The following is a 26,702-nucleotide window of genomic DNA, read 5'->3' as shown; positions in this document are numbered from 1 at the left end:
GGGGGGGGGGGCGCGGCTAAGCAGGTGCTGCACCTTGCCCAAGGGGGGCCTGCAGACTCGCAGAGGGAAGGAGCACCTCACACCTCCTTTGGTAGAGACATATCTCCACCCCACCACCCAAAATAAGAAACATAAATGGGTTGATTATCGCTGACATATATAAGAAGTGCAATAGGAGAGCAAACAGAGTGAGGTAGTGTTTGTGGGTTCATTGTCCGCTCAGAAATCCAGTGTCAGAGGGGAAGGGGCTGTTCCTAGAACATTACGTGTGAATCATCAGGTTCCTGTATCTCCTTCCTGATGGCAGCAATGAGTCATGTCAAGTTTACTGTCATTTAACTCTATATAGAGTTAAACTGTCTCCGTTGTATACCGCCAAACGAGACGATGTTTCTGCAGACCAGAGTGTGGAGCACAGTGTACACAGAACACACATACAACACACAACAACTTAAGAAAGTAAGAATTAAATCCAAGATGAATTACACATAGATAAACAAAGTAAAGTGTGTAAATTAAATACAGTAAGGTAATATCCTGGAAGAGAGCATGTCCTGGGTGGTGAGACTCCATAACGACAGATGTTGCCTTTCGAAGATGTCCTCGATGGTGGGGTGGTCAGTGCCCACGATGGATATGCTGAGCTTACAACTCTGCAGCTTTTTCCAATCCTGAGCCGTACTGATAATCTCACCCTAAAGTAGGGTTCCCAACCTGGGGTCTAGGGACCCCTCACTTAATGGTAGGGGTCCATGGCACAAAAAAGGTTGGGAATCCCCTACCCTAAAGCCATTTTGTTTTTCAAATTAATTGAACCTTCTGAGCGGGTTCGCAGTAGGTTAACAAAAATGATTCCGGGATGAAATAGCTTGTCATATGAAGAAGGTTTGATGGCTCTGGCCCTGTTTTCACTAGAATTCAGAAGAATGAGAGGTGACCTCATTGAAACCTATTGAATGTTGAAAGGTCTTGACAGAGTGGATGTGGAGAGGACGTTTCCTGTTGCGGAAGAGTCTACAACCAGAGGAGACCTTTTAGAATGGAGATGAGAAAGAATTTCTTTAGCCAGAGAGTGGTGAATTTGTGAAATTCATCATCACGGGGGACTGTAGTGGCCAAATCTTTATGTATACTGTATTTAAGACAGAGGTTGACAGATTCCTGTTTAGCCAGAGCACAAAGGGGTATGGGGAGAAGGCAGGAGATTGAGGCTGAGAGGGAAAATTGATCAGGCATGATGAAATGGTAGAGCAGACTCAATGGGCCAAATGGCCTCATTCTGCTTCTATATCTTGAATCAAGCACTGATGAAGCCTCACAGAACTCGGGCAATCTTAAGCAATTGAATCATTTGAGATTTTCCTAAATTTGTTTGAAAGTGTCCCCAAGATGTTCATCATATCACCTCAGAGACCTCCAACCTCTGCAACCAGTCAACATAAACCTTTAATTTTATTTGTAAGCTTCAGGTTAACAGCAGGTAGCTCTAAACTCAAGTATCATTATTACTAACAAATATCCAAGGACCGTAAGACATCAGAGCCGAATTGGGCCATTCAGCCCAACTAGTCTGCTCCACCATTGATCATGGCTGATTTATTGCCCCTCTCAACCCCGTTCTCCTGTTTTCTCCCCATTACCTTTGATGTCCTCATTAATCAATATTCTATCAACCTTCGCTTTAAATATACCCAATGGCTTGGCCTCTACAGATTCACCACTCTCTGACTAAAGAAATTTATCCTCACCTCTGTCCTAAAAGGAAGTTCCTCTATTCTGTGACTGTCCCCTCTGGTCCTAGACTCCCCCACTGTAGGAAACATCCTCTCCACATCCACTCTATCTGTGTCCTCTGGTCCTAGACTCCCGCACTATAGGAAACATCCTCTCCACATCCACTCTATCTGTGCCCTCTGGTCCTAGACTCCCCCACTTCAGGAAACATCCTCTCCACATCCACTCTATCTGTGTCCTCTGGTCCTAGACTCCCGCACTATAGGAAACATCCTCTCCACACCCACTCTATATGTGTCCTCTGGTCCAGGACTCCCTCACTATAGGAAACATCCTCTCTACATCCACTCTATCTGTGTCCTCTGCTCTCAGACTCTCCCACTGCAGGAAACATCCTCTCCACATCCACTCTATCTGTGTCCTCTGATCCAGGACTCCCTCACTATAGGAAACATCCTCTCTACATCCACTCTATCTGTGTCCTCTGATCCAGGACTCCCTCACTATAGGAAACATCCTCTCCACATCCACTCTATCTGTGTCCTCTGGACTTAGACTCCCCCACTACAGGAAACATCCTCTCCACATCCACTCTATCTGTGTCCTCTGGTCCTAGACTCCCCCACTATAGGAAACATCCTCTCCACATCCACTCTGTCTGTGTCCTCTGATCCAGGACTCCCTCACTATAGGAAATATCCTCTCTACATCCACTCTATCTGTGTTCTCTGGTCTCAGACTCTCCCACTGCAGGAAACATCCTCTCCACATCCACTCTATCTGTGTCCTCTGATCCAGGACTCCCTCACTATAGGAAACATCCTCTCTACATCCACTCTATCTGTGTCCTCTGATCCAGGACTCCCCCACTATAGGAAACATCCTCTCTACATCCACTCTATCAAGGTCTTTCATTATTCGTTAGGTTTCAATGAGGTCACCCCTCATTTTTCTGAATTCCAGTGAAAAGAGGCCCCGATTTGAAAATAGAAAATAGTTCATGCCTTTATTCCTCTAGCAAAGGGCATGACCATACACTTTCCTGCACAGTATTCCATCTGATACTTTGCCCATTTCCCCAATCTGTCCAGGTCCTTCTGCAAACTCCCTGCTTCCTCAACACTACCTTCCTCTCCACATATCTTCACATTGTCTGCAAGCTCGTCCATAAATTCTCTCATCCAAACCATTGACATATTACTTAAAAAGAAGCAGTCCCAACTCCGATCGCTGTGGAACACCACTAGTCACCAGCAGCCAACCGGTAAAGGCTCCCTTTATTCCCACTCTATCCATGCTAGTATCTTTCCTGTAATACTGCAGGCTCAGACCTTGTCTCGCAGCCTCATGTGGGGCACCTTGTCAAAGGGTTCTGAAAATCCAAGTCAATAACGTCCACTGACTCTCCTTTGTCTGCACTGCCTCTCACTTCCTCAGCAACAGTTCCCTTCTGACTCCACACTGTTCCTCTCTCTTCCAGAGGTTGCCATCCAGAAGGCTTTGCAGAAGTGTGTGCTGAAACCACTGCGTGACAACATCTACGCGTGCCTGCTTGACTTCCACACCAAGGACGGGTCTCTGAAGAAGCTGACCACCAACCAGCTGATTCTGCAGAGTCAGACCCCGGCGCAGCTGGGGGTGACAGCCAGTGTTCCCGACGCCGTGGCACTGGAAAAGATCCAGCAGAAGTTTGCTGCCATGCACCTGGCCTACTCGCCCTTCAAAAAAGTGGCGCAGCTCCTGAAGGCCTGCAAGCTTATCTACGAAGCGATGTCTGGCTCATCAGGTAAGAGGCAGATCGAGAAGATGGTGCACCAGCAACATCGAATTTATCGCTTCATTCCCACTGACACGATAAGCAACAGACCATAAGACATAGAAGCAGAATGAGTCCATCTGGCCCATCAAGTCTGCTCCACCATTCAATCATGGCTGATCCTTTTTTTTCAATCTCCTCCTCAGCCCCAGTTCCCGGCCTTCAATAAACCTTTGATGCCATGTCCAATCAAGAACCTATCAATCTCTGCCTTAACTACACCCAGCGACTTGGCCTCCACAGCTGCATGTGGCAACAAATTCCACAAATTCATCACCCTTTGGCTAAGGAAATTTCTCCACATCTCTGTTTTGAAAGGGCGTCCCTCTATCCTAATGCTGTGCCCTCTTGTCCTAGACTCCCCCACCGTGGGAAACATCCTTTCCACATCTACTCTGTCTAGACCTTTCAACATTCGAAAGGTTTCAATGAGATTCCCCCTTATCCTTCTGAATTCCAGCGAGTACAGACCCAGAGTCTTCAAATGTTCCTCATATGATAACCCTTTCATTCCTGGAATCATCCTTGTAACCTCCTCTGGACCCTCTCCAATGCCAGCACATCTTTTCTAAGATCAGGGGCCCAAAACTGTTCACAATACTCAAGGTGAGGCCTCACCAGTGCCTTATAAAGCCTCAGCATCACATCCTTGCTCTTGTATTCTAGACCTCTTGAAATGAATGCTAACATGGCATTTGCCTTCCTCACCACCGACCCAACCTTCAAGTTAACCTTCAGGATGATCTGCACAAGGACTCCCAAGTCCCTCAGCATCTCAGATTCCTGGATTTTCTCCCCGTTTAGAAAATAGTCTGCACATTTATTTCCACTACTGAAGTGTATGACCATACATTTTCCAACATTGTATTTCATTTGCCATTTTCTTGCCCGTTTTCCTAATCTATTTTCCTAATCTATCTAAGTCCTTCCGTATCCTACCTGTTTCCTCAACACTACCTGCCCCTCCACCAATCTTTGTATCATCTGCAAACTTGACAACAAAGCCATTTATTCCATCATCAAAATCATTGCATCATAAAGAAGTGGTCCCAACTCCGACCCCTGTAGAACACCACTAGTCACTGGCAGCCAATCAGAAGAGGATCCTTTTATTCCCACTCGCTGACCCCTACCAATCAGCCAATGCTCTAACCATGTTAGTAACCCTCCTGTAATACCATGGGCTCTTAACTCGTAAGCAGCCTCATGTGTGGCACCTTGAGAAAGGCCTTCTGAAAGTCCAAATATACATCGACTACATCCCCTTTATCTATCCTACTTGTAATCTCCTCCAAGAACTTTAACAGGTTCATCAGGCAGGATTTCCCTGAAGGAAACCATGCTGACTCAGTACAATCTTGTCCCGTGTCACCAAGTATTCCAGAGCCTCATCCTTAACAATTGACTCTAACATCTTCCCAACCACTGAGGTCAGGTTAAATGATCTATAACTTCCTTTCTGCTGCCTTCCTCCTTTCTGAAAGAGTGCAGTGACATTTGCGATTTTCCAGTCCTCTGGCACCATGCCAATGGTTTTTGAAAGATCATTACTAATGCCTCCACAATCTCTACCGCTACCTCTTTCAGAACCCTAGATTGCAGTTCCTCTGGCCCAGGTGACTTATGTACCTTTAGGTCTTTCAGCTTTTTGAGCACCTTCTGTCTTGTAACAGTAACTGCACCCACTTCTCTTCCTTCACACACAACATCAGGCAAGCTGCTACTGTCTTCCACAGTGAAGACTGATGCAAAATACTCATTTAGTTCATCAGCCATCTCCTTGTCCCCCATTATTATTTATCCTGCCTCATTTTCTAACAGTCCTATATCCACTCTCATTTCTCTTTTATTTTTAACATACTTGAAAAAACTTTTACTATCGACTTTGATTTTAATGACTTGGCCTCCAGGTCTATCTGTGACAATGATTTCCACTGATTTACCACCATCTGGCTAAAGAAATTCCTCTTCATCTCTGTTCCAAAGGGACATCATTTTATTCTGAGGCGATGTCCTCTGGTCCGAGACTCCCCCACTATCGGAAACATCTTCTCCACATCCACTCTATCCGTGTCCTCTGGTTCTAGACTCCCTCACCATAGGAAACATCCTCTCCACATCCACTCTATCTGTGTCCTCTGGTCCTAGATGCCCCCACTATAGGAAACATCCTCTCCACATCCACTCTATCTGTGCCCTCTGGTCCTAGACTCCCCCACTATAGGAAACAGCCTCCTAGGCCTTTCAACCTTCAATGAGATACTCCCCTCATTCTTCTGTACTCCAGATTGGAAAGGAAGAGGAATGAAGCCAGACTAAGGAGGTGAGGTGGGGGTGGGGGGGATGTGGGGGGAGGGAGGCAGTACAAGCTGGCAAGTGATATGTGAGACCAGGTGAGGGGGGATGAAGAGGTCAAGGGCTGAAGGAGGAGGAATTTGATCAGAGAGGACGGTGGACCACGGGAGAAAGGGTAGGTGGAGGGAAACCAGAGGGCAGTGATGGGCAGGTGAGAAGAGGAGGAACGAGAGGGTAGCCAGGAGGGAAATTAATGAATTAGTCCTGAGATGCTGCCTGACCTGCTGAGTTCCTCCCAGCATTTTGTGTGTATTACTCTGGATTTCCAGCATCTGCAGAATCTCTTGTGCTTAGCACTTGCAACAAATAGTGGATAAAACAGTGGTTGACCACTGGATTCTGCCTCCGAGAATTGTTCAATAAGGATATAGGGTGGGTGACTTAACAAGAATGATTCCAGGAATGAAAGGGTTAATGTACGAGGAGTATTTGATGGCTCTGGGCCTGTACTCACTGGAGTTTAAAAGAATAAGGGTGGAATCTCATTGAAACCGATGGAGTATTGAACAGCCTAGACAGAGGGCCCAGAAGGTGGCAATAACAAACCACTTCAGTAGAAAAAGTTGCCAAGAACAGTTGTGGTCATGGACAGACCATGATCAGCCAGGTCATACCACACAGCACGCAGTGGTAATGATGGTGAGTTAGAGGATTTTTCCATTAGTACACGAGTCTAGGACGAAAGGGTCCTGCCTCAGAAACATGTCTATTTAGAACAGAGTTGAGCAAGAATTTCTTTAGTCAGAGCGTGGTGAATCTGTGGAATTCATTGCCACAGACGGAGGCCAAATCGTTGGGTGTATTTAAAGCAGAGGTTGATAGTAAAGGTGTCAAAGTTTACAGGGAGAAGACAGGAGAAAGGAGTGAGAGGGATAATAAATCAGCAAAGCATGCTCGATGGGCCGTCTAGTTCTGCTCCTGTGTCTTGTGGAAGGAAAATCAGAGTGACAGGGTTACACAGCATGGAATCAGGCCTTTCAGCCCAACTTCCCCATGCTGAGCAAGATGCCTATTCCAGTAGTCCTATTTGGGCATACCTCTCTTACCTACATACTTATAACACTATCTAGAGTCATAGAAAAGTACAGCGCAGAAACAGGCCCTTCGGTCCATCTAGACCGTGATGAACCATTTAAACTGCCTACTCCCATCAACCTGCACTGGCACCATAGCCCTCCATTCCCCTACCACCCATGTACCTATCAAACCTTCCCTTTAATGTTGAAATCGAGCTCACATGCACCACGTGCTGGCAGCTGATTCCACACTCTCACCACCCTCTGAGTGAAGAAGTTTCCCCTCATATTCCCCTTAAAATTTCACCTTTCACCCTTAGCCCACGACCTCTGGTTGTAGTCCCACGCAAGCTCATTGGGAAAAGCCTGCCTGCACTTACTCTATCTATACGCCTCATAATTTTGTATACTTATATCAAATCTCCCCTCAATCTTCTGTGTTGCAAAGAATAAAATCCTAACCTATTCATTCTTTCCTTACAACTCAGACCTTCCACACCCAGTAACATCATTGTAAATTTTCTCTGTACTCTTTCAACCTTGTTTACAGCTGTCCTGTATGAAGGTGATCAAACCTGCACACAATATGCCTAATTAGATCTCACCAACATCTTATACAACTTCAACATAACATCCCATCTTTTGCACAATACTTTGATCTATGAAAGCCAATATATCTGTCTCTACCACTTCTCCCGGCAGCTCATTCCACAAACTCACCGCCCGCTTTGTGCAGAAAGTTGTCCCTCAGGACCCCTAGAATTCTTTCCCCACTCGCCTCTAGCTTTCCCCTCTGCCCTCCAGTTTTTGATTGGCCTTCCCTGGGAGGCAGAGAGTGGCCAGTCCCTGTATCCCTTCTGGATTTTATAAACCTATATTAAGTCACCCCTCACCTACAGGAGAAAAGAAGTCTCAACCTATCCAACCTCACCTTTATAACTCAGATCCCTGTGTACTGCTTAACATCTTCCGAGATCTCCATTCACCAGAAAAAGCCGGATCTCCTGGGAGCCACCCATTTCAGCTCTACTTCCCATTCCCATTCTGACATGTCAGTCCACGGCCTCCTCTACTGCCGTGATGAGGCCACACTCAGGTTGCAGAAGCAACACCTTATATTCCATCTGGGTAGATTCCAAACCGATGAACTTCCAGTAATTGCCCCCCTTCTCTCCTTCACCGTTTCCCCATTTCTGTTTCCCTCTCTCACCTTATCTCCGGTGACGGTGGTGGAGGTGCATACAATAAGGTCTTTTAAGAGACTCTTAGATAGGTATATGGACCTTAGAAAAATAGAGATCTTTGGGGTAGGGAAACTTTAGGCATTTCCTAGAGTAGGTTACATGGTTAGCACAGCATTGTGGGCCGAAGGGCCTGTAATGTGCTGTAGATTCCTATGTTCAGAATCAGAATCAGGTTTATTATCACCGGCATATGTCATGAAATTTGTTAACTTAGCAGCAGCAGTTCAATGCGATACATAATATAGAAAAAAGATAAAATAATCATAATAATAAATAAGTAAATGTTCTATTGCCTTCCTCTGATGCTCCTTCCCCTACCCTTTCTTCCATCGTCTTCTACCCTCTCCTATCAGATTCGCCCTTCTCCAGCCCTGTATCTCTTTCACCAATCTCCCAGCTCTTCACTTCACCTCTCCCCCGGTTTCACCTATCTCCTGCCACCTTGTACTTCTTCCTCCCTTCCCCCTCCTTTTACTCTGATTTCTCATCTTTTTTTCCAGTCCTGATGAAGCATTGACTGTTTCTCTTTTCCATCGACACAAGAGATTCTGCAGATGCTGGAAATCCAAGCAACACGCACATGAAATGCTGCAGGAACTCAGCAAGATCTCATCTGCTGGCAACAGTTTAGAGAAGCTTTGAGACCAGCAGCTGGAATCTGTACTTTAATGAGGAAAGCTTGGACCAAAGCGGCCTGTAACATAAGACCATAAGACCATAAGACAAAGGAGCAAAAATCGGCCATTCGACCCATCAAGTCTGCTCTGCCATTTTATCATGAGCTGATCCATTCCCCCATTTAGTCCCACTCCCCCGCCTTCTCACCATAACCTTTGATGCCCTGGCTACTCAGATACCTATCAATCTCTGCCTTAAATACACCCAGTGACTTGGCCTCCACTGCTGCCTGTGGCAACAAATTCCATAGATTCACCACCCTCTGGCTAAAAAAATTTCTTCGCATTTCTGTTCTGAATGGTCGCCCTTCAATCCTTAAGTCATGCCCTCTCGTACTAGACTCCCCCATTATGAGAAACAACTTTGCCACATCCACTCTGTCCATGCCTTTCAACATTCGAAATGTTTCTATGAGGTCTCCCCTCATTCTTCTAAACTCCAAGGAATACAGTCCAAGAGCGGACAAATGTTCCTCATATGTTAACCCTCTCATTCCCGGAATCATTCTAGTGAATCTTCTCTCTACCCTCTCTAATGTTAGCACATCCTTTCTTAAATAAGGAGACCAAAACTGCCCACAGTACTCCAAGTGAGGTCTCACCAGCGCCTTATAGAGCCTCAACATCACATCCCTGCTCCTATACTCTATTCCTCTAGAAATGAATGCCAACATTGCATTCGCCTTCTTCACCACCGACTCAACCTGGAGGTTAACCTTAAGGGTATCCTGTACGAGGACTCCCAAGTCCCGTTGCATCTCAGAACTTTGAATTCTCTCCCCATTTGAATAATAGTCTGCCCGTTTATTTCTTCTGCCAAAGTGCATAACCATACACTTTCCAACATTGTATTTCATTTGCCACTTCTTTGCCCATTCTTCCAATCTATCCAAGTCTCTCTGCAGACTCTCCGTTTCCTCAGCACTACCGGCCCCTCCACCTATCTATCTATCTACCACCTATCTATCTGGAGTTTCAAAGAATTGCAAATGACTTGATTGGCTACAGCAGTAGTACCAGAGGTTTGGAGGATGGCAAATGTTGTTCCATTGTGGAAGAAATGGAATATGGATAATCTTACATCAGCGATGGGCAAACTAGAACATTGTTAGGGACAGTATTACCAGCATTTGGAGAAGCATAGTCTTATAAGGAATAGTCAGCATGGCTTTGAGAAGGTCAGGGCATGTCTCATAAACCCAAATGAGTTTTCTGAGGAGATGACAAAATAGGTTGATGAAGGTAGAGCAGTGGATGTGGTGTACATGGATTTTAGTAAGGATCCACAAAGCAAGCTTATTCAGAAAGTCAGGTGACATGGAATCCAGGGAAACTTGGCCGCAAAGATTCAGAATTGGATTGCACAAGGAAGGCAGAGGGTGGTCGTGGGTGGAGCGTATTCTGCCTCAAATTCATGACTAATGGTGTTCCACAGGGATCTGTTCTGGACCCCTGATTTTATAAATGGTGATTTTAATACATTTTTCTGGGTGATTTTTATAAATGATTTGGAGCAGGAAGTGGATGGGTGGGTTAGTAAGTTTGCAGATAGCAGGAAGGTTGGTGGAGCTGTGGGTAGTGTGGTTGGTGGAGTTGCGGTTGATGGAGTCGTGGATAGTGTAGAAGATTGTCGTAGGATACAACAGGACATTGACAGGATGAAAAGCTGGGTGGAGAAGTGGCAGATCAAATTCAGTCCAGAAAAGTGTGAAGTGATTCACTTTGGAAGATTCAACTTAAAGAGAAAGAACAGGATTAATGCCAGGATTCTTAAGTAGTGACGAGGTACAGAGAGCTCTTGGGATCCAAGTCCATAGATCCCTTTAAGTTCCCGGGCAAGCTGATAGGCTGGCTAAGAAGGTCTACGGTGTATCAGCCTTCATCAGTCAGGGGACTGAGTTCAAGAGCCCTGAGGTAAAGTTGCAACTTCATAAAGCTCTGTTCCGTTCTGGTCAGCTCATTACAGGAAGGATGTGGAAGCTTTAGGGAAGGTGCAGAGAAGATAGACCACGATATTGTCTGGATTGGAGAACATGTCTTATGAGGAAAGGTCGAGTGAGCTAGGGTCTTTCTCTTTGGAGTGCAGGAGGATGGGAGGTGCATAAGATTATGAGAACCAGATAGACCGGACAGTCAGCACCATTTTCTCTGAGTGGCAATGGCAAATACCAGAGGGCATCAGTTTAAGGTGATTGAAGGGAAGTACAGAGGGGATGTCAGAGGCAGATACTTTACACAGAGAGTGGTGGGTGCCTGCACTGCTGGGGGTGGTGGCAGGGGCAGATACATTAGGGACATTTAAGAAACTCTTGGGCACGTAGGTGATAAAAAATGGGAGGGTAATGGCTGTGTAGGAGGGAACGAAGAGGGTCTATACAGGTTGGCGTAACATCATTTTGTGCTGTAGTGTTCTATGTTCCAAGTCTGGAATGAGGATAGCGAGCAGAAGAAAGGTGAACATCTCTGAGACTTAGAGGGTTCTGAAGTCAGCATGGGAGGACAGCAAGGGGCACTTTCCTCAGCCTAGATCCAAGAGGAGGAAGCTGGGGTTAGATGGAAATGAGGAGGAATCTCCCCTCTCAGAGAGCAGGGAACATTTAGAATTCTCTGCCGCTGTGAAGTCTGAGCCTTGTTTGGGGAGCATTGAGGAATGAGGGCTACAGTGAATGGGGGAGAGGGGGAAATGGTCACCTCCGTCTCTCTGATGGGCGTAGCATTCTCGAGGGGCTGAGTCCTTCTCACAGTTAATCCCGCCATTGCAGGGAAGCCCTATGGTGCTGACGACTTCCTTCCCGTGCTGACGTATGTCCTGGCCACCAGCAACCTGACCAACCTCTGGCTGGACGTGGAGTACATGATGGAGCTGCTGGATCAAAACCAACTTCAGGGTGAAGGTAAGGGTGGGGGGTGGTGGGGGGGGGTGTCCAGCTCATCGGTTAACCAGCCAGCCCACTTCCTCTGGGAGCGCAGCCACTACCACAGTGTGGGATAGGAGGCTGACCCGTGTCTTTGTGCAGCGTGGTAAAACGTTCATGTTTTTGTTGAAGGTTGCAGTTGGACTGGAGGTGCACATGGAATTGGAGATGACTTCAGTGAGGTTGTTGGCCTGGACTAAACATTAGTCTTGGATCCGGAACTGGAAGTGGTTTAGGATCTGGTTTGTGTGCAGAATAAATGCTCGCATGGACCAGTTGGGCCAAATGGCCTTTAAACTCTGTTGATGCTGAAGACTCTGTCTAAACCTAAGACCGGGTAAAGTTTACGATTGCTTTATGATGGTGTACTCCTAGGAACTCTGTGGCTTTGATGAGGAGTCTCACAAAATTCCCAGGGCTCTGGGAGCTGGGAGGAATTTCCAAGTCACAGGCAGCAGTGCCTCTATGCCTACCACCCTGGAGTCATAGTATACACCCAACATTCCTGCTTCACTGGAGCTCAGCTGGAGCATGCACTGTCTCACGCTGAAAGAGCACAACTTATTTACTGCCATTACACCCAGTGCTGTTGAGGGCAGCAATGAAGGTCCTCCATCTCTCTCGACCTTTGGCTAACTTTGGCCTTGGTCTTGGAGGTGTTCAGGAATTCCTTCATCATGACGGTAGCTTCCGCTCTGTATTCACTGCTGTCAGCCATGCAACTCCCGAGTGGAGACTCAGGAATACTGTCACACTCGGATGTAGGACCCTTCATTGCTGTATCCGTAACAGTTTTGTTTGGCCAGTCAGGGTTGGTAGCCTGTTCAAGTTCAAGTTTAATTATCATTTAACCATGTATATGGCTGAACGAAACATCGTTCCTCCAGGGCGACTGCACATACAGCAACAGACAGCACGTACTGTAATGATAGTACATACAGTCATACACACCACATACAGTCACAGACAGCACGTACCGTAATGATAGTACACACAGTCACAAAATAATATGAGCACAAGTCCCTGGGTGGTGTAGCCTGGAGATGGATGGTGTATGGGATGATGTTCTGCAAGAACAAACACACAGCAGTTCCTCACCTTGTGAAGGGTCAGCCGTGGGCAGCTTCTGTTCCAGTGAGCGAACTCTGGAGACACCAGATATAGATCTGTGAGCCAGGTTTAAATGTTGGTGGCTGGCTGGCTGGCCAGGGAAGTGCCTCCTGTCCTCACAATCTCACTGTTTCTCCTTGCACAGGGGGATATTATTTAACAACCATGTTCGGCGCTCTGTTCCACATCAGCAACTTTCAGTCCCGGTCGCTGACCCGTCAGATGAGCGATGAGGCCAAGTCGTCTCTCTACCAGTGGCAGAGACGGAGAACGCTGCATCACAACCAGTCCAAACGGCGCTCGGCACAGGTTTGTCTTGGATGGGACAGCTGCCATCAATAACTCCGTGCAGAATTCAATTCATAAACATAGGAGCAGAATTAGGCCATTCAGCCCATCAGGTCTGCTCTGCCATTCCATCATGGCTGATTTATTCACCCCCTCAAGTCCATCCTGCCTTCTCCCCATAACCCTTGGCACTCTTGCAAAGGTATATATGTATGTAATAAGGATGTATGTACATGCCTATTAAGTAGTTAAGTTAAAATCAGTAGTGCAAAAAAACATGGAAATAAAAAAATAGTGAGGTAGAGTTAATGGGTTCAATGCCTGTTCAGAAATCAGATGACAGAGGGGAACAAGCTGTTCCTGAATCGTTAAGTGTGTTCCCTCAGGTTTCTGTATCTCTTTCCCAATGGTAACAGTGAGAAGAGAGCATGTCCTGGGTGGTGGGCATGTTTAATGATGGACGCTGCCTTCCTAAGGCATTGCTCCTTGAAGATGTTGTGGATACTAACTACCCTTGAGCTAAGGAAATTCTTCCTCATCACTTTTCTAAAGAGATGTACTTCTATTCTGAGGCTGTGCCCTCTGGTCCTAGAATTGTCTCCTGTAGGAAACAGCTCTTCATGCCAACTCTGTCTAGGCCTTTCTGTATTCAAAGTTCAAAGTTCATATATGTCACCATATACCACCCTGAGATTCATTTTCCTGTGGGCATACTCAGCAAATCTACAGAATAGTAACTGTAACAGGATCAATGAAAGATCAACCAGAGTGCAGAAGACAACAAACTGTGAAAATGCAAATGTAAATAAATAGCAACAGGAGATAATCAGTCACTGAAAGCAAGCATGCAGGTACAGCAGGCAGTGAAGAAAGCTAATGGCATGCTGGCCTTCATAACAAGGGGAATTGAGTATAGGAGCAAAGAGGTCCTTCTGCAGCTGTACAGGGCCCTGGTGAGACCACACCTGGAGTACTGTGTGCAGTTTTGGTCTCCAAATTTGAGGAAGGACATTCTTGCTATTGAGGGAGTGCAGCGTAGGTTCACAAGGTTAATTCCCGGGATGGTGGGAATGTCATATGCTGAAAGATTGGAGCGACTGGGCTTGTATACACTGGAATTTAGAAGGATGAGAGGGGATCTGATTGAAACATATAAGATTATTAAGGAATTGGACACACTGGAGGCAGGAAGCATGTTCCTGCTGATGGGTGAGTCCAGAACCAGAGGCCACAGTTTAAGAATAAGGGGTAGGCCATTTAGAATGGAGTTGAGGGAAAACTTTTTCACCCGGAGAGTGGTTTTTTATGTGGAATGCTCTGCCCCAGAGGGCAGTGGAGGCCAAGTCTCTGGATGGTTTCAAGAAAGAGATGGATAGAGCTCTTAAAGATAGCGGAATCAAAGGTCATGGGGATAAGGCAGGAACTGGATACTGATTGTGGATGATCAGCCATGATCACAGTGAATGGCGGTGCTGGCTCGAAGGGCCGAATGGTCTACTCCTGCACATATTGTCTATCGTCTGTTGTCTATAATGAGATAGAGTCCTTAAAGTAAGATAATTGGTTGTGGGAACAAATCACTGATGGGGCAAGTGAGTGCAGTTGTCAAGAGTCTGATGGTTGAGGGGTAGAAACCGTCCTTGAACCTACTTGTTAGGCTTCAATGAGATCTCGCCCCCCCCCCCACCTTATTCTTCTCATCTCCAGTGAGTACAGGACCAGAGCCATCAAACGAAACTCATATATTCACTCTTTCATTCCTGGGATCATTCTTGTGAACTTCCTCTTGACCCTCTCTCAGATTGTCTTGGAGCTGTTGGTAACACAGCTGTCCACTGTTCACTTTGCATTTGGACTGGTTTACTGGTTTATTCCTGTCACATGTACGGAGATACAGTGACAAGCTTGTCCTGCATGCTGTTCATACATATCAAATCTTTACACACTGCACTGAGGTAGTACAAGATTAAACAATATCACAAGATTTTAATTTCCCCAATATTGATTGGCACCTCCCTAGAGCAAGGGGTTTAGATGGGATGGAGTTTGTTAGGTGTATTCAGGAAGGTTCCTGGACACAATATGTAGATAAACCTACAAGAGGAGAGGCTGTACTTGATCTGGTATTGGGAAATGAACCTGGTCAGGTGTCAGGTCTCTCAGTGGGAGAACATTTTGGAGATAGTGATCACAATTCCATCTCCTTTACCACAGCATTGGAGAGGGATAGGAACAGACAAGTTAGGAAAGTGTTGAATTGGAGTAAGGGGAAATATGAAGCTATCAAGCAAGAACTTGTAAGTATAAATTGGGAACAGATGTTCTCAGGGAAATGTACAGAAGAAATGTGGCAAATGTTCAGGAGATATTTGTGTGGAGTTCTGCATAGGTACGTTCCAATGAGATAGGGAAAGGATGGTAGGGTACAAGAACCATGGTGTACAAAGACTGTTGAAAATCTAGTCAAGAAGAAAAGAAAAGCTTATCAAAGGTTCCAAAACCTTTGTAATGATAGAGATCTAGAAAATTATAAGGCTAGCAGGAAGGAGCTTAAGAATGAAATTAGAAGAGCCAGAAGGGGCCATGAGAAGGCCTTGGCTGCGAGCAAGATTAAGGAAAACTCCAAGGCATTCTACAAGTATGTGAAGAGTAAGAGGATAAGACATGAGAGAATAGGACCAATCAAGTGTGACATTGGAAAAGTGTGTATGGAACCGGAGGAGGTAGAAGAGGTACTTAATGAATACTTTGCTTCAGTATTCACTACGGAGAAGGATCTTGGTGATTGTAGGAATGACTTACAACAGATTGAAAAGCTTGAGCATATAGAAAGAGGATGTGCTGGAGCTTTCTGAAAGCAACAAATTGGATAAGTCTCCAGGACTGGACAAGATGTACCCCAGGCTACTGTGGGAGGTGAGGGAGGAGATTGCTGAGCCTCTAGCAATGATCTTTGCATCATCAATGAGGACGGGAGAGGTTCTGGAGGATTGGAGAGTTGCAAATATTGTTCCCATATTCAAGAAAGGGAGTAGAGATAGCCAGAAAATTATAGACCAGTGAGTCTTACTTCAGTGGCTGGTAAATTGATGAAAAAGATCCTGAGAGGCAGGATTTATGAACGTTTGGAGAGGCATAATATGATTAGGAATAGTCAGCATGGCTTTATCAAAGGCAGGTCGTGCCTTACAAGCCTGATTGAATTTTTTGAGGATGTGACTAAACACATTGATGAAGGTAGAGCAGTAGATGTAGTGTATGTGGATTTCAGCAAGGCATTTGATAAGGTACCCCATGCAAGGCTTATTGAAAAAGTAAGGAAGCATGGGATCCAAGGGCACATTGCTCTGTGGATCCAGAACTGGCTTGCCCACAGAAAGCAAAGAGTGGTTGTAGATGGTCATATTCTGCATGGAGGTTGGTGACCGGTGGTGTGCCTCAGGGATCTGTTCTGGAACCCCTACTCTTCGTGATTTTTATAAATGATCTGGATGAGGAAGCAGCGGGATGGGTTAGTAAATTTGCTGATGACACAAAGGTTGGAGGTGTTGTGGATAGTGTGGAGGGCTGTCAGAGGTTACAACGGGACATTGATAGGATGCAAAACTGGGCTGAGAAGTGGCAGATTGAGTTCAACCCAATTAAGTGTCAGGTGGTTCATTTTGTTCGGTCAAATATGATAGCAGAATATAGTATTAATGGTAAGACTCTTGGCAGTGTGGAGGATCAGAGAGATCTTGGGGTCTATGTCCTTCGGACTCTCAAAGCTGCTTGCAAGTTGACTCCGTGGTTAAGAAGGCATACAGTGCATTGGCCTTCATCAACCATGGGATTGAGTTCAAGAGCCAAGAGATAGTGTTGCAGCTGTATAGGACCCTGGTCAGACCCCACTTGGAGTACTGTGCTCAGTTCTGATCACCTCATGTGGCTAGTCAGAGGCTTTTTCCCAGGGATGAAATGGCTAACGTGAGAGGGCACAGTTTTAAGGTGCTTGGAAGTAGGTACAGAGGAGATGTCAGGGGTAAGTTTTTTTATGCAGAGAGTGGCGAGTGTGTGGAATGGGCTGCCGGTGACTGTGGTGGAGGTAGACACAATAGGGTCTTTTAAGAGAATGCTGGATTGGTACATTGAGCTTACAAAAATAGAGGGCTATGGGTAACCCTAGGTAATTTCTGAAGTAAGTACATGTTCGGCACAGCATTGTGGGCCGAAGGGCCTGTATTGTGCTGAGATTTTCTATGTTCCTAATAACAGAATGCTGAACAAAGTGTAACAGCTACAGAGAAAGTGCAGTACAGGTACACAATGAAGTACTGCCTGTAACACCACTGGCATTTAGGGCAGGAATGAAGGTCCACCACCTCTGGCGGTGTTCAGGGCTTCCTTCAACGCGTCAGTAGCTTCCTCTCGGTTTTCACTACTGTCGGCCATGCAAGTCCCGGGTGGAGACTCAGGAATACCGTCACATTCAGATGTAGAAGGATTCTTCATTGCTGTTTCCGTAACAGTTTTGTTTTACCAGTCAGGGTTGATAGCTCTGAGATAAACCCCGACCTAGTGGACAAGTGGACCACTCTCAGTTTGTCCTCTACCCCTTGACCTGTTCGGCATGGGTAACCCTACCAAGAACCATATCATAAAGCCCTGACTCCAGCCAGCATAGCTCTCTGGGTCATTGAAGCATGCAAGCCTCCAAAAGCACGACAAAGTTGTGGTCCTCTTGGAAAACACAATACGGTGCAAGTTCTTAATGAGTTCGACTGTGAGGTCAATAGTCCATCTTATCATACTAGGGCAACATGTCGGAGAAACTAAGGAGGGGACGCTTCAGGTCAAAAGGGCCCTGACTTGCTGAGTTTCTCCAGCATTTAGCGTGCATTGTGTTTATCGTAATAGGGAACCAGTTCATAGCCTCATAATAGAAGAGTAGAAGCTGTCCTTGAGCTTATTCTGCCTGTGTGTCCAAGTGTTAAAATGCTGCTCCTTAAAATCCTTCACACCTTGCCCCCATCTCCTCCATTATCTCGGTAAACCTCCAAAGCTAGGTGAGGAATGACTTACTTAATACTCTGGTTCCAACTTAATTATGGAGTTGAACAGCAAAGAAACCACCCAACTCACCCATGCCGACCAAGACGTCGATCTGAGCTGGTCTCACTTGCCCATTTCCCTCAAGACCTTTGCTATATCTGGACACCCCCCCCCCCCCAGATGTCTCCTGAACTCTGTTAACTGTCGCTGAGGAAAGATGTTCTGGTTGGTGAAAGGGTGTAGCAAAGGTTCACTCTGAGATGGAAGGACTAGTGTGTGGAGGGAGATTTTAAAAACGCAATCAACAGGAAATCTGCAGATGCTGGAATTTCAAGCAACACACATAAAAGTTGCTGGTGAACGCAGCAGGCCAGGCAGCATCCGTAGGAAGAGGTACAGTCGACGTTTCAGGCCGAGACCCTTCGTTAGTCCTGATGAAGGGTCTCGGCCTGAAACGTCGACTGCACCTCTTCCTAGAGATGCTGCCTGGCCTGCTGCGTTCACCAGCAACTTTGATGTGTGTTGTGTGGAGGGAGAGACTGGGACAATGAAATTTTTTTGCTGGTCTTTAAAAGAGTTGGAGGAGACATTGGAGATGGGATTGGACATAACAGACCCAGGGAAGATGTTCCTGATGGTGGGGAGATATATAATCTGGGAACTCTACCGTGGAGGATTGAGATTTGAGAACTGTCTTCACCCAGAGAGTGTGCTGATCTTGTGGAACTCTCTCTCTCAGTGAAGGAAGCGGAGACTATGCCATTAAATATATTAAGGAGTTAAATTTACTTTTACTGGCTACAGAAGACAAATTGATTTGATCCATTTCTAAATGGAGAGAAAATTCAAAATCTGAGATGCAAAGCAACTTGGGAGTCCTTGTGCAGGATTCCCTAAAGGTTAATCTGCAGGTTGAATCTGTGATGAGGAAGGCAAATGAAATGTTAGCATTCATTTCGAGAGGACTAGAATATAAAAGCAAGGATGTAATGCTGAAACTTTATTAGGCACTGGTGAGGCCTCATTTGGAGTATTGTGAGCAGTTTTGGGCCCCTTATCTTAGAAAGGATGTACTGAAACTGGAGAGGGATCAAAGGAGGTTCACGAAAATGATTCCAGGATTGAAAGGCTTCTGCTATCTCTCCTGCAATGTTCACTCCTCTCTCCAGAGCGCTGTGAGACTGATCCAGCTGCAAGGTGCTTTGTGCTTGCTAGCCATACAGTGATATGATGAGCGGAGACCGAGGCTATGGGCCTAATCCGGATGCTCTGGGATTCGGGTCTCTGGATTGTATTTGGTTTGGAATGCTTTTGCTTTATATTATTGTTTGCTTGATCTGTGTTTTTTTCTTCTTTCTCCACACATTGGATGTTGGTCTTTTTTAAAATGAGTTCTTTTGGGTTTCTTGGTTCGTGGCTGACTGTAAGGAGATGAATCTCAAGGTTCTATCATTTATACATGCTCTGATAATAAATGTACTTTGAACCCTTTGAAACATGAGGAGTGTTTGATGGCTTCGGGCCTGTATTCACTGGAATTCAGAAGAATGAGGGGTGACCGCATTGAAACCTATCGAATGTTGAATGATCTCCATAGTGGGTGTGGAGAAGATGTTTCCTATGGTGGGGGTATCTAGGACCAGGGAGCACAGCCTCCAGGATAGAGGGGCGTCCACTTAGAATGGAGATGAGGAGGAATTTCTTTAGCTAGAGTAGTGAACCTGTGGAATTCGTTGCCGCAGTCTTCCGTGGAGACCAAGTATTTAAGGCGGGGTTAATAATTCCTGATTAGTCAGGGCATACAGGAGATTGGGGCTGAGAGGGAAAATGAATCAGCCATGATGAAATTGGGAGAAGACTCGATGGACCAAATATCCTAATTCTGCTCCAAATGTTATGGCCTTATAATCATATTGAAGAACAGAGCAGGCTTGAAGGGCCAAATGGCCATTTCCTACTCTCTAGGAGGAGGAGTTACTCACACGAACCTCAAGGCTACTCTTTCACTCACTGAGATGATGATTGATCTGATCTTGGCCTCGGCTTCTCGGAAGCCTGTTCTCCATAATCCTCTAATCCTCTGGGTCACAAAGCTGTTCTGTGACTCCGCTTTCTGGGATAATATTCACCAACCCGCTGAGAAAAAGACATTCTTTCTCATCTCGGTCTTACATGAGTGATTCCCCTTTCACTGGATGTAGGATCCCACAATCTGTCTGTGAGCACCCCATCAAGTTCAATAAATAACATTAGTAGAGGCACAAGAGGGCTGGCCATTGTGACCTCTGCTGCTTTGACCCTGACAGTTGGAAATCCCTCACTGACATACGGTTCTGTGCAAAAGTCTTAGGCTCATACATAGAGCTAGGCTGCCTAAGAGCTTTGCACAGTACTGTAGTAATTTTATGTATTGGACTGTACTGCTGCCGCAAAAAATAACAAATTCTATGATATAAGTGAGTGTTAATGAAGCAGATTCTGATCTGGGTCGCTATTGTGGACTGAGAGTGGGAAGGGGGCAGGGAGAGGGGAGTCATGGTTGGGAAAAGGGGAAGGGAGAGGGGAGGGAGCAGGAAGCACCAGAGAGACATTCTGTAATGATCAATAAACCAATAGTTTGGAATAAATTATATTGCCTGGTGGTCTCGGGTCTGGGTGTGTCTGTACCCACACCACCCCTCAGCCTCCGGATCTCCTCCTCTGCCACCTGTCCCACACCCCTCCCACGGCGCTCCACCCTCACCATTCCTAACATCCTTTGCTCCTGCCAGATTTACTAACATGCTCTCCACTCCATGTTGACAAATACAGAAAGTTTGAGATTAATAACTCATCAGGGGTGATTGATAAGCTCGTGGCCTAAGGTAGTAGGAGATGAGTTATTAATCTCAAACCTTCTGCATAATCACTTAAAGAGTTGAACTGCACGTGCATGTAATGAGAGCTGTATAACTCATCTCCTTCTAACTTAGGCCACGAACCTATCAATCACCCCTCGTGTGCATATACATTCTTAGCAGCCCAAAGGATAGAGTGAAAACATCTTCTCACTAGGAAGATGACGTGGTAGTGGAGAAGGCACTAAAATAGAAATGAGCTGAACTGGGTGGGGAGGGGTTATAATCAACAAGTCAGTATCAGATCGAGTGCTCTCTTTCTCTAGAAATGGGAAGGAAGGGGGTTGACTTGTTGGAGATGTTTTAAGATAACCGGTAGAGTCACAGAGTCATAGAGAACAGAAACTGGGCCTTCAGCCTAACTCGGCCATGAGAAGCAAGATGCCTATCTGAGTTAGTCTCAGTTGCCTGTGTCCCTCCAAGTCTTTCCTACCTAAAATCTTTTAAATACTGTAACAGTACCTTTCTTTATCACATCATCTGGCAGTTTATACCGTGTGTCCTCTATGTAAGTGTGGAAAACATTGCCTCACAGAAGAGGTTTATCAGGATGCTGTCTGGTTTAGAGGGCATGTGTTATCACGAGAGGGTGGTAAACCTGGGGTGTTTTCTCTAGAGTGGTGTAGACTCATCATGAGATTATGAGAGGCATACATAGAGTAGACAGGGAGCATCTTTTTTCCCCAGAATAGAATTGCCTAACACCAAAGGGTATGCATCAAGGGTGAGAGGGGTAGGTTCAAGGGGGATGTGGGGGGTAAGTTTTTTACTCAGTGAGTGGTGGATGCCTGGAATGCTCTGCCTGGTCTGGTGGTAGAGGCAAATAGATCAGAGGTTTTTAAGAGATGTTCAGATAAGCACATGAATATAAGGAAGATGGAGAGATATGGACATCGTCCAGGTAGGAGGGATTAGTGTTTGGATTTTTTGTAGATTTATATTTCAGTTAGTTTGGCAATACATTGTGGGCCGAATGGCTTGATGCTTTGCTGTACTCTTCTATGTTCTACTTTCAGGTCCCCTTTAAGTACTTCCCGTCTCATCCATGCCCTCTAGTCTTTAGACTCCCCTACCCTGGGGATAAGACTGTGACCATCCACAGATATCTGCTCCTCATAAGGTCACCCCCTCATCTTCCTATACTCCGGGAGAATAAAGCCTCAGTCTATGCAGCCTTTCCTTATAGTCAGAGAGCTACAGCTCAAAAACAGGCCCTTCAGCCCATCTAGTCTGTTCTTCTGCCTCACACCATCAACCTATACCTGGAGTAGAGTCCTAAATATCCCTCCCATCCATTTACCTACACAGACTGCTCTTAAACATTGCAGTCATCCCACATTCTCAACTTCCACTGGCTGCTTGTCCTGCACTCTGAGGGAAGAGATTGACCCTCAGGTTTCCATGAAATTTTTCACCATTCACACTTAACCTATGACCTCTAGTTCTAGTCTCACCCAACCTGAGTGGAAAAAGCCTGCTTGCATTTACCCCTCATAACTTGGTATACCTCTGTCAAATTTCCCCTCATGTTCTCGGCTCTAGGGAATGGAGTCCTAACCTTATCATCCTTTCCCTCTCAGGTGCCGGAAATCGTGAGTAACACACACAGTACGCTGGCAGAACTCAGCAGGTCAGGCAGACTCTACAGAGGGGAATAAAGAGTTGACATTTCTGGCCGCGACTGCTCCATCCAGGGTCTCAGCCTGAAACGTCAACTCTTTAATCCCCTCCATAGATGTTGCCTTGAGTTCCACTAGCATTTTGTGTGTTGCTTTGGATTTCAATCATCTGCAGAATCTCTTATGGGAAGGAGGAGGGGGGAAATTACCAGGTTAGTTATCTCTCTTTACCCATTCCAGCTCCCCTATTAACCTTCCCTTCTCACCTTTCCATCATCTCCCTCTGGTTCCCCTCCTCTCATAGTCTACTCTCCTCTCCTATCAGATTCCTTCTTCTTCAGCCCTTTACCTTTTCCACCAATCACGACCCAGCTTCTTACTTCATTCCCCCTCATCTGTCACCTGCCACCTTGTACTCTTCCCCACACTCACCATTTTCTGGCTTCTGCCCCCTTCCTTTCCAGTTCTGATGCAAGGTCTTGGTTTGAAACATCAGCTATTATTCCCCTCTGTTGATGCAACTCGTTTGCTGAGCTCTTCCAGCATTTTGTGTGCATTGCTCTGGATTTCAGCATCTGCAGAATCTCTTGTATTTATAGTAGGTAATAGACATGTCTAATCTTAGAGCCAATCAAAACTCTTGCCCAGTGTTGCCCAACCTTCTGGATTGAAAGCCCTGTTTAAGTAAATATGCATCCCCTCTCCATCAAATCATATTGTTAAGGTTATGGTTATCTGTATGGAGATGAGGAGGAATTTCTTTAGCCAGAGGGTGGTGAATCTGTGGAATTCATTGCCACGGGCACCGTTTATTCATCCAGGTCATCAGATGTATTTAAGGCAGAGGTTGATAGGTTCTTGATTAGTCAGACCGTGAAAAGTTACAGGGAAAGGCAAAAGAATGGGGTTGAGAGAGACAGTCATGATGAAATGGAGGAGCAGATTCAATGGGCCAAATCTCCTCCTATGTCTTATGTACAAGTACGGAACAGAGAACATAGATGGTAGACCAGTACAGCACAGGAATAGTACAGTAAAGAGTGTGCAAAGCAAGTCGTTGGTACAAACAATATAATCTGCAGAGCAAGAGGTGGTCAGTAGTGTCCTGTTGCAGAGGTGGAGTTAGGACTGTGCAGTCAGTTCAAGAGACTAATGGTTGTAAGAAATGACGCAAACACGAGGAAGTCTGCAGATGTTGGAAATTCAAGCAACACACACAAAATGCTGTCTGGTCTGCTGCGTTCCACCAGCATTTCGTGTTTTGTGTGTTGTTGTAAGAAATGAGTTGTTCCTAAACCTGGTGGCTTCTGTACTTCCTGCCTGATGGTGGCGGTGAAAAGATGGGGATGGGGGATAGGGGCCTGTAGATGCTGTCAGTAGCAGAGAGGACTGTGAATGTGTTGGACCAGGCTGTGTCACTTCTCTCTGCAGACCCTGCATTTCACCTCATGGACTGCACCTTCATTTGGGCGCCAGGGTGGAGACAGGTCTCAACCAAAGGAGGTGCAAGGCACTCCTTCCCTCCCTGGCCTTGGACTCAGCCTCCCCAACCCTGATCACGTCAAGCCATGGGAGCAGGTGGTGGATGGTCGTGTGAGCAGCCGGTGCAGATCACAAGTCCTGGTTATGGACCACTGACACCAGGCAGACAATCTCTGAAGAGTATTGATAATGGCTGGGGTCACCCATCTTGTAAAGACACTGCCCAGAAGGCAATGGCAAACCACTTCTGTAGAAAAATTTGCCATAAAATGCCATACAACACTGCACATAATGATGATACGTTTTGAAATTTGTTGTTTTGATGCAACAAGATATAAATATTACAAGTTACAGAAATAAATAAGCTGTACAAAAGATGAATCACGAGGTGGAGCTCATGGACCATTCAGAAATCTGACGGCGGAGGGGAAGAAGCTGTTCCTAAAATGTTGAGTATGGGTCTTCAAGTTCCTGTACGTTCTCTCAGACATTCGTAATAGTCTCAGTTAGACAGGGTTATAAAGAGAGCTTTTGGCACATTGGCCTTCATAATTCAAAGAATTGTGTACAGGAGCTGTTGGGGAGGCCTAATTTTTGGTCACCTACCTACAGGAAAGATGTTAATAAGATTGAAGGGCACAGAGAAACTTAGCAAGGATGTTGCTGGGACTCGAGGTCCTCAGTTTATAGGGAAAAGTTAAAGAAGTTGGGACTTCATTCCCTGGAGCGTAGGAGAATGAGGGGAGATGTGGTAGAGGTATACAAAATTATGAGGTGTATAGATAGGGTAAATGCAAGCAGGCTTTTCCCACTGAGGTTGGGTGAGACTGGAACTAGAGGTCATGGGTTAAGGGTGAAAGGTGAAATGCCTAAGGGGAACCTGAGGGGGAATTTCTTCACTCAGAAGGTGATGTGAGTGTAGAACGATTTGCCCACTGAAGTGGTGGATATGGGTTTGATTGCCACGTTTTGGATAAGTACATGGATGGAAGGGGCATGGAGGGCCATAGTCCATGGGACTAGGCAGAAAAACCATTTGGAACAGACTAGATGGACCGCAGGGCCTGTTTTTGTCTCGTAATGCTCCATGGCTTTGCCTGTAAGATGTGGATGGTGAGGGTGTTTAATGATGAATGCTGCCTTCTTAAGCCACCGCCTCTTGAAGATGTCCTTGCTGGTGGGGAGGGTTGTGCCCGTGATGCCCCCAGGAATACTGAGACGATACTGAGCTTTGGTGTAGATGAGGATGTTTGTCAGAAATTAAAAGTTTCTGCCACTAACTTCGCCTTGTCTCTTCTTCCCACAAAGGATTTGCTGTCTATCTCGCTACAAGAGCCCGGTGGGAACCAGGTGACCATCTTGGCCCCCGCTCACATGACCGTGACAGAGGTGTGCAAGGCGTGTGCCGAGAAGTTCGGGGTGTCGGAGCCAGAGGTCTACGGCCTCTTCTTGGTGAGGGGCAGCTCCTACAAGCGACTGGAGGAAGGCGCCTGCCCCCAGCAGGTCAAGCAGGAGATTCGTCAGAAGGAAGGGACAGCCTTCATTTTCGTGTATGCACCCGCTGACGGGACCCCGTGCTCCCAGCACGAGAAGCAGCTGACCCCGTTGTGAGAAGCCCCCAACCCCTCACCCCACACCACCAAAGCAGGACTGCCGGGAAGTTCCAGGCCAAAATCCAAGGGTCTTGATGTGGCTCCCTGTTGTGAAATGCACAGCCAAACACCGATGGATTGCCGGGACTATCTCTCGTCCACATGGATGCATCTACCTGCCTGCGTCGAACGACTATGTTTCTGTTAGAGTTGGATGTCTAGTATCAGAACCTATCTCAATACTCAGTTCGTCCTCCCGGCAGTTTAACCCACCCGGAGCCCCTGCACTGGGGATCCAGCCTTCAAATGGTCATTCACCCCGACAGCCTTAAGCAGAGACTCTATTGTGGCATCCCCCACAGCTCCCGCGTTGGCAGGCTTATACGGTAGTCCACCTCTCGTCGGACTCAGTTTCCGCATTCCCTCTTGTCATCTGGAGATTACAGCAGTGCAGATAACAGGGGAAAATCACAATCAGTGATGTCTGACACAGTCAAATATCTAGTCTCAGTGAGTTATGAGCAGACAGGAAGAGACACAACAAGTGGATCCAGGAAGAGACGGGGCATTGTTACGAGCAGAAAGAGGTGGGACAAATATTGAAGTGTGATATACAGCAATTTCCAGTTACCCCAACCCTACAAATAAATTATATTTTGTTTTTACTATTGGTTACAGCACCTTGTAAAGATTTTTGAATAAATATTATACATTCTGGGTAATTTCTCATTTTCTTTTTACTCCCTAATTTCTACCCTGACTGCACTGGGAGGGAGGGAGGGTGCAAAGCACAATCGCAGTCTCCCAGAACTGAGTGGCTTCATGCTGTGTGTCATCCCGGTCAGCGGTGCCATCTGATGGCTGAGACAGCCCAGACCCAGGCCCCACCACAAGTATCACACCGCTCTGTGTGAGACGAATTAGTA

The 26,702-nt window shown here is 46.1% G+C and overlaps 1 protein-coding gene across 1 annotated transcript in view; it reads left to right on the top strand.

The window, feature by feature from the left end:
- Nucleotides 1-26,488, top strand: part of LOC134355106 (ras and Rab interactor 3-like) — a 110,937-nt gene extending 84,449 nt beyond the window's left edge. Inside the window, exons 8-11 of the mRNA XM_063064849.1 lie at nt 3,215-3,520; nt 11,605-11,736; nt 13,013-13,176; nt 25,493-26,488. Coding sequence (XP_062920919.1) covers nt 3,215-3,520; nt 11,605-11,736; nt 13,013-13,176; nt 25,493-25,795 — 905 coding nt within the window. The 3' untranslated portion in view covers nt 25,796-26,488. The remainder of the gene's footprint in view (nt 1-3,214; nt 3,521-11,604; nt 11,737-13,012; nt 13,177-25,492) is intronic.
- Nucleotides 26,489-26,702: the final 214 nt, after the last annotated feature.

Source organism: Mobula hypostoma, chromosome 12 (assembly GCF_963921235.1).
Source record: "Mobula hypostoma chromosome 12, sMobHyp1.1, whole genome shotgun sequence".
NCBI lineage: Eukaryota > Metazoa > Chordata > Chondrichthyes > Myliobatiformes > Myliobatidae > Mobula > Mobula hypostoma.
Note: the sequence above shows the minus strand (reverse complement) of the source record. Positions and strands in the feature narration are given on the sequence as shown.